The sequence below is a fragment of the Papio anubis genome, chromosome 1, assembly GCF_008728515.1.
Source record: "Papio anubis isolate 15944 chromosome 1, Panubis1.0, whole genome shotgun sequence".
Taxonomy (NCBI): Eukaryota; Metazoa; Chordata; class Mammalia; order Primates; family Cercopithecidae; genus Papio; species Papio anubis.
This window is the reverse complement of record NC_044976.1, coordinates 90,926,426-90,944,988: the sequence shown is the minus strand read 5'-3', so window position 1 is coordinate 90,944,988 and position 18,563 is coordinate 90,926,426. Positions and strand designations below refer to the sequence as shown.

At 41.0% G+C, this 18,563-nt stretch overlaps 1 protein-coding gene across 5 annotated transcripts in view; it reads left to right on the top strand.

Annotated features, from left to right (window-relative positions):
• GLMN (glomulin, FKBP associated protein) overlaps positions 1–18,563 on the top strand; it is a 60,057-nt gene that overhangs the window by 3,766 nt on the left and 37,728 nt on the right. For 4 of the 5 annotated variants that reach the window (XR_004176203.1, XR_650566.4, XM_017944668.3 and 1 more), the window contains exons 4-7: positions 9,655–9,774; positions 10,885–10,993; positions 12,035–12,272; positions 14,910–15,012. Coding sequence is in view for 3 of the 5 variants with exons in the window: in XM_017944668.3 (XP_017800157.1) it covers positions 9,655–9,774; positions 10,885–10,993; positions 12,035–12,272; positions 14,910–15,012 (570 nt within the window). In the remaining 2 variants the exon portion in view is untranslated. Of the gene's footprint in view, positions 1–1,309; positions 1,417–9,654; positions 9,775–10,884; positions 10,994–12,034; positions 12,273–14,909; positions 15,013–18,563 lie in introns of those variants that run through there. The other variant, XM_003892198.5, reaches the window with a different exon arrangement.

Here is an 18,563-nt window from a genome sequence, read left to right as displayed (position 1 = left end):
GCAGAAGGAAAAGGGAAGTATAAACAAAGTATTTTTCAGGCATTGCATGCCTCAGTGTTTTATTTTTAGCATGCTTCTGAATAGCTAATGGGATAGATTTAAACATTGTGAGGCTTAGTCTTAATAGTTTGAGAATCACCTTTGCAATATGTGATCAGCTAAATGCAAAGGTTTAGATACTGATAAGACAATGTTCAAAACTGACTACAGGCCAGGCATAGTGGTTCACGCCTATAATTCCAGCACTTTGGGAGGCCGAGGTGGGTGGATCACCTGAGGTCAGGAGTTTGAGACCAGCCTGGCCAACATGGTGAAACCCTGTCTCCACTAAAAATGCAAGAATTAGTCGGGTGTGATGGCGCGCCCCTGTAATCCCAGCCACTCAGGAGACTGAGATAGGAGAATTGTTTGAACCTGGGAGGCGGAGGCTGCAGTAAGCCAAGATTGTACCACTGCACTCCGGCCCGGGAAACAGAGTGAGACCCATCTCAACAACAACAACAAAAAAAACCGACTACAATTTAATTTTCTTGCCAGGTGAGACTATCAAAATTGACCAAGATTTACTATTATTTTCAACTGTAAGAGTGAATTGGGTGCAGCACACCAACATGGCACATATATGTAACAAACCTGCACGTTGTGCACATGTACCCTAGAACTTAAAGTATAATAAGTCCACTAAACATTTTTTAAAAAGTGAATTAAACAAAAAATAAAAATATTTGCTATTTACTGCTTTGTAAGAGACTATTCACATACTATTTATTACAGTATATTGTAATTGTTGTAGTTATTGTTAATCTCAATTTATAAATTAAACTTTGTTACAGATATGCATGTATAGTATTTATATATAGCGTTTGGTACTATTCATGGTTTCAGGCATCCACTGGGGGTCTTGGAATGTACTCTCTGCAGATAAGTGGGGAGACTACTGTATCCTAAGCTCTATTTTTATTATCTTACAAGACTGGGGTCAATATGAGGTATTACAGGTGTCATTTTGTCTTCCTAGATCAGCTTTTTTTAAAAAAAATTCTAATTTTTGTGGGTACATAGAAGGCATATATATTGATGGGTACATGAGATGTTTTGATACAGACATGCAATGTGTAATAAGCACATCATGGAGAATGGGGTATCCATCCCCTCAAGCATTTATCCTGTGTGTTACAAATAATTCAATTATACTCATTTAGTTACTTTAAACTGTACAGTTAGTTATTAACTATAGTCACCCTGTTGTGCTCTCAAATAGTAGGTCTTATTCATTACTTATAACTATTTTTTTTTTTTGGTACTCATTAGCCATCTTCCCTGCCTCCCACTACTCTTTTCAGCCTCTAGTAACCATCCTTCTACTCTCTGTGTCCGTGTGTTCAGTTGTATGGTTTTTTCACATCCCACAAAAAGGTGAGAACATTCATTGTTTTTCTGTGCCTGACTTCTTTCACTTAACATAATGGTCTACAGTCCCATCCATGTTATTGCAAATGACAAGTTGTCATTCTTTTTTATGGCTGAATAGTACTCCATTGTGTATACGTACCACATTTTCTTTATCCATTCATTTGTTGATGGACACTTAGGTTGCTTCCAAATCTGAGATAAACAGTGCTGCAATGAACATGGGAGTGCAAATGTCTCTTCAATATAGTGATTTCCTTTCTTTTGGGTATATACCCAGCAGTGGGATTGCTGGATCATATGGTAGCTCTATTTTTGTATTTTTTGAGGAACTGCCAAACTGTTCTCATTAATGGTTGTACTAATTCACATTCCCACCAACAATATATGAAGGTTTCCTTTTCTCCACATCCTTGCCAGCATTTGTTATTGACTGTCTTTTGGATATAAGCCATTTTAACTGGGGTGAGATGATATCCCATTGTAGTTTTGATTTGCATTTCTCTGATGATCATGATGCACAACTTTTCATATGCTTGTTTGCAATTTGTATGCCTTCTTTTGGGAAATGTCTATTCAAATCTTTTGCCAATTTTTTTATTGGATTATTAGATTTTTTCCCTTAGTGGTGTTTGAGCTCCTTTTCTATTCTGGTTATTCATCCGTTGTCAGATGGGTTAAATCTGCTTTTTCTTTATTTATATATTGTTTTGAGATAGGGTCTGTCTCTTGTCACCCAGGCTGGTTTGCAGAGGTGTGATCACAGCTCACTGTTACCTCTGCCTCCCAGGCTCAGGCCATCCTCCCACTCATCCTCCCAAGTAGTTGGGACTTCAAACGTGTGCCACCAGGCCCAGCTAATTTTTATGTTTTGTAGACACAGGGTTTGGCCATGTTGCCCAGGCTGCTCAAGTGATCCGCCCACCTCAGCCTCCCAAAATGTTGGGATTACAGGCATGAGCCACCATGCTTTAAAAAAAAACAAAAAACAAAGACTGGGCACAGTGGCTCACGCCTGTAATCCCAGCACTTTGGGAGGCCGAGGGAGGTGGATCATGCAGTCAGGAGATCCAGACCATCCTGGCTAGCACGGTGAAACCCCATCTCTACTGAAAAAAAAAAAATACAAAAAATTAGTTGGGCCTGGTGGTGGGCACCTGTAGTCCCAGCTACTCAGGAGGCTGAGGCAGGAGAATAATGTGAACCCAGGAGGCAGAGCTTGCAGTGAGCTGAGATAGTGCCACTGCACTCCAGCCTGGGCAATAGAGCAAGACTCAGTCTCAAAATAAATAACTTTAAAAAATAGAGACAGGGTCTCACTAGGTTGCCCAGGCTGGTCTCAAACTCCTGGGCTCAAGTGATCCTCCTGCCTCAGCCTCCCAAGGTGCTGGGATTAGCAGCATGAGCCACTGCACCCAGCCAGCCACCGTGCTTTTAAAGAAGGACTCCAGAATGTAAACTCTAGGAGTGATCTTATCCAGTGTGTTCCTCACTTTATTTCTAATCCCTAGAATATTATAGTGTAGGCTTGGTAAATACTGATGAGTTGTACAAAGCAGGCCAGAGAAGTGGAATACATTGTTGATGTCACTCACGTCCCTGTGAAGAGACCACCAAACAGGCTTTGTGTGAGCAATAAAGCTTTTTAATCACCTGGGTGCAGGCGGGCTGAGTCCGAAAAGAGAGTCAGCGAAGGGAGATAAGGGTGGGGCCATTTTATAGGATTTGAGTAGGTAAAGGAAAATTATAGTCAAAGGGGGTTGTTCTCTGGCAGGCAGGGGTGGGGGTCACAAGGTGCTCAGTGGGGGAGCTTTTGAGGCAGGATGTGCCAGGAAAAGGAATTTCACAAGGTAATGTCATCAGTTAAGGCAGGAACAGGCCATTTTCACTTCTTTTGTGGTGGAATGTCTTCAGTTAATGCAGGAACCAGCTATATGGATGTGTACGTGGTGGCTTAGCTTTGGCTCAGAGGCCTGACATTCCTGTCTTCTTATATTAATAAGAAAAATAAAACAAAATAGTGTTGAAGTGTTGGGGCGGTGAAAATTTTTGTGGGGTGGTATGGAGAGATAATGGGTGATGTTTCTCAGGGCTGCTTCAAGTGGGATTGGGGCGGCATGGGAACCTAGAGTGGCAGAGATTAAGCTGAAGGAAGATTTTGTGGTAAGAGGCAATATTGTGGGGTTGTTAGAAGGAGGATTTGTCGTATGGAATGATTGGTGATGGCCTGGATGCGGTTTTGTATGAATTGAAAAACTAAACAGAAGACAAAAGGTCCGAATAAGAGAAGGAGAAAAACAGGTATTAAAGGACTAAGAATTGGGAGGACCCAGGACATCCAATTAGAGAGTGCCCAAGGAGGTTCAGCATAGCCCTGCCAGCAAAGATTATTTCTTTACTTTAAGAGGCAGTTAAGAGTGGGGGTATAGCAGCAGGAGATACCAGCTGTGTTGGCTTGGAGGAACAGTGTAAATGGGCAATGTAAACAAGAGCCGGGCATTTAGGAGTAGTTGAGAACGGTGGATAGGAGTATGACTAGACAGAAGATAGTAGGGATGACAAGTTTTTTGGGGCGCAGTGCAAGTTGGTCTGGTGTCTGGAATGAGACTGGAGCCTAATAAAAAAGAGCATCTATACAGGAGCGTCAATGGGCTGTACCCGGTAGCATTCCAAGGACAGGCCTGAATTCTGAGAAGGCAAGTGGTAAAAGTATTGTCCAGTCCTTTTTAAGTTGGTGGCTGAGCTTGGTGAGGTGTGTTTTTAAAAGACCGTTAGTCCGTTCTACCTTTCTTGAAGATTGAAGACTGTGAGGGGTATGAAGATCTCACTGAATACCAAGAGCCTGAGAAACTGCTTGGGTGATTTGACTAGTAAAGGCCGGTCCATTATCAGACTGTATAGAGGTGGGAAGGCTAAACCGAGGAATTATGTCTGACAGAAGGGAAGAAATGACCACGGTGGCCTTTTCAGACCCTGTGGGAAAGGCCTCTACCTATCCAGTGAAAGTGTCTACCCAGACCAAGAGGTATTTTAATTTCCTGACTCCAGGCATGTGAGTAAAGTCAATTTGCCAGTCCTGGGTGGGGGCAAATCCCTAAGCTTGATGTGTAGGAAAGGGAGGGGGCCTGAACAATCCCTGAAGGGTAGTAGAATAGCAGATGGATCACTGAGAAGTGATGTCCTTGAGGATAGATTTCCATGATGGAAAGGAAATGAGAGGTTCTAAGAGGCAGGCTAGCGGCTTGTAACCTACATGGAAGAGGTTAGGAAATGATGACAGAATAGAATGGGCCTGTCAGGCTGGAAGGAGATATTTTCCTTGGTCTAAGAACCATTTGCCTTGTGTGGGAAGAGATTGATAGGTGGAAGTTTCAGCGGGGGAGTAGGTGGGAATGACCAATGTGAAGGAGAAAAACTGACCGTGAGGGACAGAAGTTGGAACACTAACTGCTTTTTTAGCTAACTTATTAACATAAGCATTGTCTTGAGCAATGGGATCTGATGCCTTTCGATGGCCCTTGCAGTGAATGACTCCAGCTTCCTTTGGAAGTAAAGCGGCTTTGAGAAGCGTTTTCATTAAAGAGGCATTAATGATGGAGGACCCTTACGTAGTGAGGAAACCTCTTTCAGCCCGTATAACAGCATGGTGATGCAGGATGTGGAAGGCATATTTAGAGTCAGTATAAATATTGACGCGTAGTCCTTTTGCAAGAGTGAGGGCCCAAGTTAAGGCAACTAGTTCGGCTTGCTGAGAGGTAGTGGAGGGAGGCAGAGTGGTAGTCTCAATGATAGATGTGGAAGATACTATAGCATAGCCTGCGTTTGCTGGTGAGTGGCGATTAGGCCTGGTGGAACTGCCATCAATAAACCAAGTATGTTAAGGGTGAGGAACAGGAAAGAATATGGGGAAATGGGGTAAATGTCAGATGGATCAGAGAGATACAGTCATGGGGGTCAGGTGTGGTATCAGGAATAATGTGGGAGGCCGGATTGAAGTCCAGGCCAGAAACAATTGTAATTGTGGGAGACTCAACAAAGAGTGAGTATAGCTGAAGGAGCCAGGGAGCAGTGTCAGGTGGGAGGAAGAAAATAGATTTTGGAAGTTATGAGAACTGTAGAGAGTGAGTTGAGCACAGTTTGTGATTTTTAGGGCCTCTAAAAGTATTAAAGCAGCGGCAGCCACTGCACGCAGACATGAGACCTAGGCTAAAACAGTAAGGTCAAGTTGTTTGGACAGAAAGGCTACAGGACACAGTCCTGGCTCTTGTGTAAGAATTCTGAGCACACTAACCATGCCTAGGAAGGAAAGGAGTTGTTTTGTAGAAGGGATTGGGGTTTGGGAGATTAGCCAGACATGATCAGCGGAGAGAGCACGTGTGTTTTTATGAGAATTATGCCGAGATAGGTAACAGATGAGGAAGAAATTTAGGCTTGACTGAAGTAATGGGGGCTGTCTGTGAAGCCTTGCAGCAGTACAGCCCAGGTAATTTGCTGAGCCTGATGGGTGTCAGGGTCAGTCCAGGTGAAAGTGAAGAGAGGCTGGGATGAAGGGTACAAAGGAATATAAAGAAAGCATGTTTGAGATCCAGAACAGAATACTGGGTTGTGGAGGGAGGTATTGAGGATAGGAGAGTATATGGGTTTTGCACTATGGGGTGGACAGGCAAGACAATTTGGTTGATAAGGTGCGGATCCTGAACTAACCTGTAAGTCTTGTCTGAATCTAGGACAGGTAAAATGGGGGAATTGTAAGAAGAGTTTATAGGCTTTAAAAGGCCGTGCTCTAACAGTTGAGTGATAACAGGCTTTAATTCTTTTAAAGCGTACTGTGGGATGGGATATTGGCATTGAGCGGGGTAAGGGTGATTAGGTTTTAATGGGATGGTAAGGGGTGCATGATCAGTCGCCAAGGAGGGAGTAGAGGCATCCTATACTTGTGGGTTAAGGTGGGGGGATACGAGAGGAGGATGCAAAGGAGGCTTTGGACTGGGGAAAACAGCGTCACTGAGGTGTGGCTGTAGTCCAGGAACAGTCAGGGAAGCAGATAATTTAGTTAAAATGTCTCGACCTAATAAGGGAGCTGGGCAGGTGGGGATAACTAAAAAGGAGTGCATAAAAGAATGTTGTCTAAGTTGGCACCAGAGTTGGGGAGTTTTAAGAGGTTTACAAACCTGGCCGTCAATACCCACAACACTTATGGAGGCAAAGGAAACAGGCCTTTGAAAAGAAGGTAATGTGGAGTGGGTAGCCTTCATATTGATTAAGAAGGGGACGGACTTACCCTCCACTGTGAGAGTTACCTAAAGCGTCTGCGATGGTCCAGGAGGCTTCCGAGGTGATTGGGCAGCGTCAGTCTTTAGCCGCTAAGCCAAGAAGAACTGGGAAGGAGTCAGAGAGCCTTGGGCCAGAGTTCTAGGGGCTCTGGGAGTGGCTCCCAGGCGAGTCGAACACTCCAATTTTCTGTGGGTTCCCATAGATGGGACACGGCTTAGGAGGAATTCTGGGCTGCGGACATTGCTTGGCCAAGTGGCCAGATTTCCAGCACTTGTAGCAAGCTTCTGGGGGAGGCGGTCCTGGAGGAATGACTGGCTGCTGCAATTCAGGCGTTTGGAAGTTCTTGTGTGCTGGAGATGTGGTTGGGGTTTGTCTCACAGTGGAGGCAAGGAATTGCAACTCAGAAATACGTTGCTACTTGGCTGCCTTTATTATTATACACCTTGAAGGCGAATTAAGTCCTGTTTTGGGGTTTGAGGGCCAGAATCTAATTTTTAGAGTTTTATTTAATGTCGGGAGCGGATTGGATAATAAAATGTATATTGAGAATAAGACGGCCTTTCGACATTTTAGGGTCTAGGGCTGTAAAGCATCTCAGGGTTGCTGCCAAACAAGCCATGAACTGGGCTGGGTTTTTCATATTTGATGAAAAAGAGCCTAAACGCTAACTGATTTGGGAGAGGTTGGATAAAGAAAAAGGAACATTAACCTTGACTATGTCTTTAGCTCCAGTCACCTTTTTAAGAGGAAATAGCTGGGCAGGTGGGGAGGGCTAGTCGTGGAACAAAACTAAGCCAGACCAGGTGTGAGGAGGGGAGGTGATAAAAGGATTATAGGGTGGGGAGCGGAGGCTGAGGAAAATTTGGGACCTAGCTCAGCCTGGTGAGGAGGGGAGAAGTCAGATGGGTCTGTAGAAAAGGAAGATTAGAAAGACTCAGCGATGCTTGGGGTTGGGACTGAGGGAAGAGGCGGGAGGGAAAGATGGAAGATTTGGGACGAGTCGCATTGGGAACAGAGACTAGGGAGGGACCGATGTGTAAAAGAATGCCTTGGCGTCAGGCACCTCAGACTGTTTGCCCATTTTACGACAAGAATTATATAGATCTTGTAGGATGGAAAAATCGAAAGTGCCATTTTCTGGCTACTGGGAACCACTGTCGAGTTTGTATTGGGGTCAGGTGGCATTGTAGAAGAAAATAAGGTGTTTAGGTTTAGGTCAGGTGTGAGTTGAAGAGGTTTTAAGTTCTTGAGAACACAGGCTAAGGGAGAAGAAGGAGGAATGGAGGGTGGAAGGTTGCCCATAGTGAAGGAGGCAAGCCCAGAGAAAAGAGAGTAGAGACATGGAGAGAAGGAGTGGGGGGTGCTTGCCCCCCAGAAAAGTGGAGGAATAGAGACACGGAGAGAAGGGGTCGGGGGGTTCTTGCCCCCCAGAAAAGCGGAGAAGGGGTAGAGACACGGAGAGAAGGGGTCGGGGGGTTCTTGCCCTCCAGAAAAGTGGAGAAGGGGTAGAGACATGGAGAGAAGGGGTCGGGGGGTTCTTGCCCCCCAGAAAAGCAGTAGTTGCTGCTAAGGGTGAAGGACCAAGGCAGGCGTCCGGTGTGGTCAGACATCTCTGAAGTGTGGGGGAATAATCAGGCAGCCATCCCCGGGTGAGTAAACACCAAGGGAAGACTGTCTTCCCGAGTCCGTGACCAGTGCCGGAGTTTTGGATCCACAGATAAAACGCGTCTCCTCTGTCTATACCAGAAATGGAAAGGAACTGAAATTAAGAGAAGGGAAAGATTGAAGTGTGACGCCAAGGTTGAAAGGAGAAAGAGGTTGAGGGATAGTGAGAGAGATTGGAGAAGAGAGTAAAAAGAGGCCGCTTACCAGATTTAAAATTGGTGAGCTGTTCCTTGGGCTGGTCTGTCTGAGGACCTGAGGTCGTAGGTGGATCTTTCTCACAGAGCAAAGAGCAAGAGGACAGGGGATTGATCTCCCGAAGGAGGTCCCCCGATCCGAGTCATGGCACCAAAATGTCACTGGCATCCATGTGAAGAGACCACCAAACAGGCTTTGTGTGAGCAATAAAGCTTTTTAATCACCTGGGTGCAGGCGGGCTGAGTCCGAAAAGAGTCAGCGAAGGGAGATAGGGGTGGGGCCGTTTTATAGGATTTGGGTAGGTAGAAGAAAAAATTACAGTCAAAGGGGGTGCTCTGGCAGGCAGGGGTAGGGGTCACAAGGTGCTCAGTGGGGGAGCTTTTGAGGCAGGATGTGCCAGGAAAGGAATTTCACAAGATAATATCATCGCCTAAGGCAAGGACTGGCCATTTTCACTTCTTTTGTGGTGGAATGTCATCGGTTAAGGCAGGAACCGGCCATCTGGATGTGTACGTGCAGGTCACAGGGGATATGATGGCTTAGCTTTGGCTCAGAGGCCTGACAGTTGATACTTTTGAAAATCAGTGGTTTTGATAATGAATGTGAATTAGTAATTATAAAGATAAACTTTCACTTGTGTGGTAAGCATTCTGAAATATCTTTGAACATGGAAGCCACTTGTATGTAGGAGAGATAGTTAATGAAGTCGTATTCCTTCTTTTTATATAAATTGCAATGATTATATTTAGAGACTCCAAGGAACTTTAAAAGGTACAGGAGCATTGGCTGGATTTCTTTATGAATAAGGGGAGAAAAATAACTCTTTTTGGAAATAGAGGCACTATTTAAATCTTGGGAAACATCAGCTTGCCTGATAAAAAGTAAAGACCCTTTTGCCTTTCCTCAGTGAACATATTAAAAACTATCTACTTAAAAATGTTGATATCTGTCAGCAGCCCACCCTGGAAAGTCTGTGGTGAAATGTCATAGGTCTCACTTCTCCCATCTTCCTGTTTCAGAGACAATTCTGAGCTCTTCCAAGATAGGAAAGCACACTGCGAGAGTCCTGTAGGTGGCAGTGTTTGCTTTACTCTGAAAATGTCTTTACAGGTCATCATCAAGAATATGGGCTGGAATCTCATTGGTCCTGTTGTTCGATGCCTTTTGTGTAAAGATAAAGAGGATGCTAAAAGAAAAGTTTGCTTTTTGATCTTTGATTTATTAGTAAAGGTAAGTTAACAAGGTTCTCTTTGTCATAACACACAGCAGTATTTTATAATTCCCTTTAATGTTTATTGTTTGGTAAGAAAGCTTTCAGTTCATGAAAGTACATGCAGAAAGGAACTTGTTGGAGAAAAGACCCAGTCTTATTGATTGGATAGGCAGTTCCATTTCAGGATTTCCCAAATTCTCTGGATAAAAGAATTTTCTAACCTCATTAACTTCATATCAGACCCATTGATTCAGCATCTCCAGGGAGAGACCTGGGAAGCTATATTTTAACAAGTAACTTTTTGTATAGATGTGGAATACAAGGTTTAGAGAGGTAGTTCAAGGTCACATTTATCTTTTGGCAACATTAGAACTAGAATTAAAATCTCAGTCCTCTTTCTTTGTGGTACGTTCCTTAAAAGAGAATCGAAAGCCTAGAATACAAGTGATTAAAATGAAAGTAGGAATGGGGTAGAACACAGATCAGTTGTGACTAACAACCTTAGAAAGAGACCGTTGGTAAAAGGCTAGTAGAGTTTAAAGGCAATATTTGATGGCTAAGATAGAAAAATTCTGAGAAAAAGGATGTTATAAGAAACTGCTTAGTGATCAGTGTAAATATACCCAAATATATATTTGGAAGGAGAGCTCCGTCTGTATGAGTTATTGACTAAGGGAGCTGGGAGCTTTTTAAAAAAACAGTCAAGTGAGATGATAAAATATTGCCAGTCAGAAAGCAATGCAAAGTTTCACCTGTTTAAAAAATACAGAAGCGATTCCGGACTAGCCTAAATAGGCTTGCAGCGTGGGATTGAAAGGTCCCACCTGCTGGAGCCCCTGGGAATTTATTAAGGCAATTTCAGAGTAGACAGGTGAAGCCCAAAGGAAACCTGAGCTTAAAGATCCATTGACTTCTTGCTGCTTTTTAGTTTTATAGTTACTTGACCATCACAGATTCTGTGTTTTGCTAGTGCATATTTTTTTAACAATTGTATAAATAATTTTAATGTTAAGCAAAAACATAATTGTATAATATTTTTTGTCAATATATGTTTTCTTAAAAATAGTAATAATGTGGCTTTAAATACAACTTGTATTAAACAGGTTCAATTGTGAATATTTTTATAGTTATGCAATCCAAAGGAATTATTGTTGGGTTTGCTTGAACTGATTGAAGAGCCCTCTGGAAAACAGATATCCCAAAGTATTCTTCTTTTGCTTCAGCCATTACAAACAGGTAATGAGAATTTTGATATCAGAGTACTTCTTGTTGTATCTTTAAGTGCCTTGATGGTTACCCCAAAATGTCAATACTACACCAAAGTTTACAGCTAATTAGTGAGTACTCTGCTTAAACGAATAATAGCAATGCCAATGTGAATTCTGCTGCTCATGGAAAGATTATAGTATCTGGTCAGAGTGGGTACCCAGTAAATATTCTGTTGAATGTCATACTATTTTTCATGTGCTGTATTGAAACCTATACCTTTTTGCCTAACCTTCCTATCTGCTGCTTAAATCTAGAATTTTCTCCCGAAACATATTTCAAGGATTACCTCTGTGGTGTCCGCAGTACTAAATCTGATAGCATTATAGTAGTCCAGAAGAGTATCAGGCAGGGCATTGCTCAGCCTCTGCTTTGGGAGGTGGATTGGGCATAGCAAAGGTACTGCTGAAGAATGAAACGAGGAGATATGGCATGATAAGTCTTCATGGCTGAGTGCAGTAACAATATTGGTAGGTAATGGGTCTTGGCAACCGAGGCAGACAGTATCCATGGGAAGAGGTTATTTTTCATTTTAGGAAATTCATTTATCTCACAGTCTGATAGAGGGACCTGGAATCAGAAATTATATTTGTTTTAAATATGAATGCCTACCAGCTTCATAACACCTATAATATTCTGTCTTCTAGGGGAAAAAAATCTAATAATACCACCTCCTATTTGTATGGTGCTTTGCAGTTTACAATACACTCCCATATTTTGTGCTTATAACACAAAAAACATGGAAAGAACATGTTTCTGTCTTAAGTACATAGCCTGTTACACATAGTCGGTTATAAACATAACCTAAACAGCATTTCATGGCAAGATGCTGTGTTATTTTATGCACAACTAAGAAGAAAAAAACACTGCCAGTTAGACTGTGATGTGTCATCTTGATTTCAAGAGCTGTTAAAATATGGAAGGAGGAGGTATCTTGTAATTCCACATTTGCCGAATTTCTTGTCCCGTGTTTAGCATACTTGATGAGCGACAACTTGATCTTTGTTCTAGTGATTCAGAAACTTCATAACAAGGCATATTCAATTGGATTAGCATTGTCTACCCTTTGGAATCAGCTATCTCTTCTTCCTGTTCCATACTCAAAAGAACAAATACAAATGGATGACTATGGCCTTTGTCAGTGTTGCAAGGCCTTAATAGAGTTCACTAAGCCTTTTGTGGAAGAAGTCATTGATAACAAAGAAAACTCACTGGAAAATGAAAAGTTGAAGGATGAATTACTGAAATTGTAAGTATAATTTTAAGAACATCTCACAATGGACTTAAGTAATTGATAGTTCAGTTATTTTATGTTTCTTCACCTTGTTTGACATGTAAATAGAAATCTCGTTTCACATTTTGAATTTCAGAAGAATGTAGGGTTCAACTGATACAGCATGGGGACTTGAGACATTTATATTTAAAAAAATTATAGGCCGGGTGTAGTGGCTCACACATGTAATCCCATCACTTTGGGAGACTGACATGAGAGGATTGTTTGGGGCCAGGAGTTTGAGACCAGCCTTGGGAACATAGCGAGACCCCCATCTCTACAAAAAAAAATTTAAAAATTAGCTGGATGTAGTGGTATATACCTGTAGTGCTACTACTTGGGAGGCTGAGGCTAGAGGATGGGTTGAATCCAGGAGTGTGAGGCTGCAGTGAATGATGATCGGCCACTGTACTCCAGCCTGGGCAACAGAGCAAGACCCTGTCTTTAAAAAACTAATTAATAGGCGGGGCGCGGTGGCTCACGCCTGTAATCCCAGCACTTTGGGAGGCCGAGGCGGGTGGATCACGAGGTCAGGAGATCGAGACCATCCTGGCTAACACGGTGAAACCCCGTCTCTACAGAATAGCATTAAAAATAGAGTAGAATGGATGGCAGCCACCTGTAGTCCCAGCTACTCGGGAGGCTGAGGCAGGAGAATGGCGTGAACCCGGGAGGCGGAGCTTGCAGTGAGCCGAGATCGGGCCACTGCACTCCAGCCTGGGCGACTAAGCGAGACTCTGTCTCAAAAAAAAAAAAAAAAAAACTAATTAATAAAATAATTATAAAACCAAAATCCATTCATTTACTTTATATTCTTCTTTGTATTGCCTTTATTCATCATAGTAAGTGAATAATGAAAGTGGGGGAAATAGATACATGTAGCTCAGGGTGAGTGTGGGAAATAGATATATGTAGCTCTGTGGAGAAATTGTGTTTTACTCTTTCAAAGAAAGCAGCAGAAGGACCACCAGACAGAACATCCAACTTGACTACAAAAATAGTAGTAGAGTATCCACCCAACAGCATTCCCTCCATGGGTGCTATAGACTAAACATGTACTGTTCAATATGGCTGTAGCATGTGACATATGGCTGGTCAAAATTCAGATGTACTTTAAGTATAAAATATCCCCTGGATTTTGAAGACTTGTTATTTAAAAAAAAAAAAAAAAAAAAAAAAAACACACAGTAAAATACCTCAATTTTTATATTGATAACATGTTGAAATGACAATATTTCAGATATATTGGGTTAAGATAAATTATTAAAATCATCTCTCCCATTCTTACTACTTTTTTCATATGTCTACTAAAAGATCTTACATGTAGGGCTATGTTATATTTCTATTGGACAGTGATAGACTAGATTATTTAATTACATGGACCAGTAATTTTTAAATTTTGGCTACTTGGAGGCTGAGGCAGGAGGATCACTTGAGGCCAGGAGTTCAAGACCAACTTAGGCAACACAGCAAGACCTCATCTCTAAAAAATAGAATATAAAATAATATTTTAATTTTGGAGACATACTATTTTTAGCTTCCTACTTGTCAGGACATTTAAAAAAAATTAACAGCCAGATGTGGTGGCTCACGTCTGTAATCCTAACACTTTGGGAGGCCAAGGTGGGAGATTGCTTGAGGTCAGGAGTTTGAGACCAGCCTGGGCAACATAGTGAGACCCTGTCTCTACAAAAAATAAAAAAGTTAGCTGGGCACAGTGTTGTGTGCCTGTAGTCCAAGCTACTTGGCAGGCTGCGGCAGGAGGATCCTTTGGGCCCAGGAGTTTGAGGTTACAGTGCGCTATTATTGTGCCACTGCATTCCAGCCTGGGTGACAGAGACCCTGTCTCAAAAAAAAAGTTTTTTACCATTTATAAAATCCATTATCTCATAAAAGAAAAGATATTTTAACTAAAGAAATAGGAAAGGCTTAATCACAGAATAAAGTTTCGTTTTCTAAATAAAACAAATAGAGCTGTGTGAAAAAATGACTATTTCCTGATTTTTTCTTTGAACTAATGAAAACATCATAGACTAGCACTGGCCCTCAAACATTCAGAATTCAATGGAATAGTTCAGATGTAGAAGTCAGTCTTAGCATGTTGAGTCTTCCAAGGTGTTCTCATGTTCTCCCTATTACTAGTACGAATGACGTTACATCAACAGTTTTATAGAACATTAAGTTATTGATGCTTGTCTTAATCCACTTGTGCTGATATAACAGACTACCTAAGACTGGGTGATTTATAATGAACGAAATTCATTGGTTCACAGTTCTGGAGGCTGGGAAGTCTACAGTTAAGGCGCTGGCATCTGGCAAGGGCCTTCTAGCTGTGTCATAATGTGGCTGAAGGTAAAAGGGCAAAAGGCAAAAGTAGGCTGAACTTGCCCTTTTACAAGAGCATTAATCTCATGCATGAGAGTGGAGCCCCCTTGGCCTAATTTCCACCTCTTTATGGCAGTTAAATTTCAACATGAGTTTTGGAGACAAGAGTCATTCAAACCATAGCAGTGCTTATGTTATTTTTCAAGTAAAATTAACTTAGATTTGAAGAACTAGGGATTTTATACTTGGAAGTGTTGATTTCATAGTTACCTATTTCTTATGTCTTAGTTGTTTCAAAAGCTTGAAATGCCCTTTGCTGACAGCACAATTCCTTGAACAGTCTGAAGAAGGTGGAAATGATCCTTTCAGGTATTTTGCATCAGAAATAATAGTAAGTACAGCTAATTTAATCTGCTATAATCTCAAATGTTATCCCACTATATTCTCAGTACTGCACATGTAAATTGATACATTCATTAATAAAGAAATATGTATTTTTTGTAGAACACATAAAAGATGGAAAATAAAACAGCAATAATTTTATTATCCAAAGATAAATATTGATATCCTCCAGGCATTTTTCTTATATACTTATTTATAATAATACATATATATAAAATTTTCAAAGATTATATATGTATTCTTATAATCTACGTTTTTCCTCTTCAACAGTATATTATGAATATTTTTCCATTGGCTTAATAGCGTCCTATGGTATGGACTTAGCATAATGTATTTCACCTATGCCATATAGTTCAACATTTGGATTGTTACTAATTTTTCATTATTGTAGGACAACTCCAACTTTCTTTTTTTTAACTGTTAAGTCTATTATAAGTAACCTAGTAACTAAATTTTTGTATACTTCTAAAATTATTTCCTTAAAATTCCTAGAGTGGAAGTTCCATGCCCCATGATAAATATTTTCAAAATAGCTCCATATATAAGTAAATTTTATTTTAAAAGCAGTTTGGCTGTATGCATCAATAGTATTTTAAAATGTACTCAGATTCTGTATTAGAGAAATAATCTGAAATATTAAAAAATGTATTTTAAGTTGATGTTTATGAATTTCAAAAGAGCAGTCCATGTGGCCGTGTAGTTTTCTTCGGCCATGTTCAGCTACATGAGTGCAGGTACAGCATAGGAGTAACATTTGGTTTAATTAGGGTGAGGTTCTCAAAACCTCTTGTAGAGAGCAAGAAGGGGGCAAGGGATTGAGCATGTATGTAAGGTGATTTTTTTTTTCAATTATATAAGTTCTAAGTTACATGTGCACAACATGCAGGTTTGTTACATAGGTATACATGTGCCATGTTTGTTTGCTGTACCCATCAACTCATCGTTTACATTAGGTATTTCTCCTAATGCTATCCCTCCCCCAGACCCCCATGTCCCGACTGGCCCTGGTGTGTGATGTTCCCCACCCTGTGTCCATGTGTTCTGTCCTACCTATGAGTAAGAACATGTGGTGTTTGGTTTTCTGTTCTTGTGATAGTTTGCTTAGAATGATGGTTTCCAGCTTCATCCATGTCCCTGCAAAGGACATGAACTCATCCTTTTTTATGGCTGCATAGTATTTCATTGTGTGTATGTGCCACATTTTCTTAATCCAGTCTATCATTGATGGACATTTGGGTTGGTTCCAAGTCTTTGCTATTGTGAATAGTGCCACAAGAAACACATGTGCATGTGTCTTTATCGTAGAATGATTTATAATCCTTTGGGTATATGCCCAGTATTGGGATCGCTGGGTCAAATGGTATTTCTAGTTCTGGATCCTTGAGGAATCGCCACACTGTCTTCCACAATGGTTGAACTAATTTACACTCCCACCAACAGTGTAAAAGCATTCCTATTTCTCCACATCCTCTCCAGCACCTGTTGTTTCGTGAGTTTTTAATGATTGCCATTCTAACTGGCATGAGATGGTGTCTTTTCATTTGTGTTTCTCCAATGACCAGTGATGATGAGCATTTTTTTATGTCTGTTGGCTGCATAAATGTCTTCTTTTGAAAAGTGTCTATTCATATCCTTTGCCCACTTTTTGATGGGGGCTGTTTGTTTTTTTCTTATAAATTTAAGTTCCTTGTAGATTCTGGATATTAGCCCTTTGTCAGATGGATAGATTGCACAAATTTTCTCCCATTTTGTACGTTGTCTGTTCACTCTGATGATAGTTTCTTTTGCTGTGCAGAAGCTCTTTAGTTTAATTAGATACCATTTGTCTATTTGGGCTTTTGTTGCCATTGCTTTTGGTGTTTTAGTCATGAAGTCTTTGCCCATGCCTATGTTCTGAATGGTATTACCTAGGTTTTCTTTTAGGGTTTTTATGGTGTTAGGTCTTACATTTAAGTCTTTAATCCATCTCGAGTTAATTTTTGTATAAGGTGTAAGGAAGGCATCCAGTTTCAGCTTTCTACATATGGCTAGCCAGTTTTCCCAGCACCGTTTATTAAATAGGGAATCCTTTCTCCATTGCTTGTTTTTGTCAGGTTTGTCAAAGATCAGATGGTTGTAGATGTGTAGTGTTATTTCAGAGTCCTCTGTTCTGTTCCATTGGTCTGTGTATCTGTTTTGGTACCAGTACCATACTGTTTTGGTTACTGTAGCCTTGTAGTGTAGTTTGAAGTCAGGTAGCATGATGCCTCCAGCTTTGTTCTTTTTGCTTAGGATTGTCTTGGCTGTACGGGCTCTTTTTTGGTTCCATATGAACTTTAAAGTAGTTTTTTCCAACTCTGTGAAGAAAGTCAGTGGTAGCTTGATGGGGATAGCATTGAATCTGTAAATTACTTTGGGCAGTATGGCCATTTTCACGATACTGATTCTTCCTATCCATGAGCATGGAATGTTCTTCCATTTGTTTGTGTCTTCTTTTATTTCGTTGAGCAGTGGTTTGTAGTTCTCCTTGAAGAGGTCCTTCACATCTCTGGTATATTGGATTCCTAGCTATTTTATTCTCTTTGTAGTAATTGTGAATGGGAGTTCACTCATGATTTGGCTCTCTGTTTGTCTATTATTGGTGTATAGGAACACTTGTGATTTTTGCACATTGATTTTGTATTCCGAGACTTTGCTGAAGTTGCTTATCAGCTTAAAGAGATTTTGGTCTGAGACAATGGGGTTTTCTAAATACACAATCATGTCATCTGCAAACAGAGACAATTTGACTTCCTCTTTTCTTAATCAAATACCTTTATTGCTTTCTCTTGCCTGATTGCCCTAGCCGGAACTCCAACACTTTGTTGAACAGGAGTCGTGAGAGAGGGCATCTTTGTCTTGTGCTGGCTTTCAAAGGGAATGCTTCCAATTTTTTGCCCATTCAGGCTGTGGGTTTGTCAAAAAAGCGCTTATTATTTTGAGATACGTTCCATCAGTACCTAGTTTATTGAGAGTTTTTAGCATGAAGGACTGTTGAATTTTGTCAAAGGCCTTTTCTGCATCTATTGAGATAATCATGTGGTTTTTGGTCATTGGTTCTGTTTATGTGGTGGATTACATTTACTGATTTGCATATGTTGAACCAGCCTTGCATCCCAGGGATGAAGCCGACTTGATTGTGGCGGATGAGATTTTTGATGTGCTGCTGGATTCAGTATTTTATTGAGGACTTTCGCATCAATGTTTATCAGGGATATTGCCCTAAAATCCTCTTTTTGTTGTGTCTCTACCAGGCTTTGGTATCAGGATGATCCTGGCCTCATAAAATGAGTTAGGGAGGATTCCCTCTTTTTCTATTGATTGGAATAGTTTCAGAAGGAATGGTACCATCTCCTTTTTGTACCTGTGGTAGAATTCAGCTGTGAATCTGTCTGGTTCTGAACTTTTTTTGGTTGGTAGGCTATTATTGCCTCAATTTCAGAACCTGTTATTGGTCTATTCAGAGATTCAACTTCTTTTTGATTTAGTCTTGGGAGGGTGTATGTGTCCAGGAATTTATCC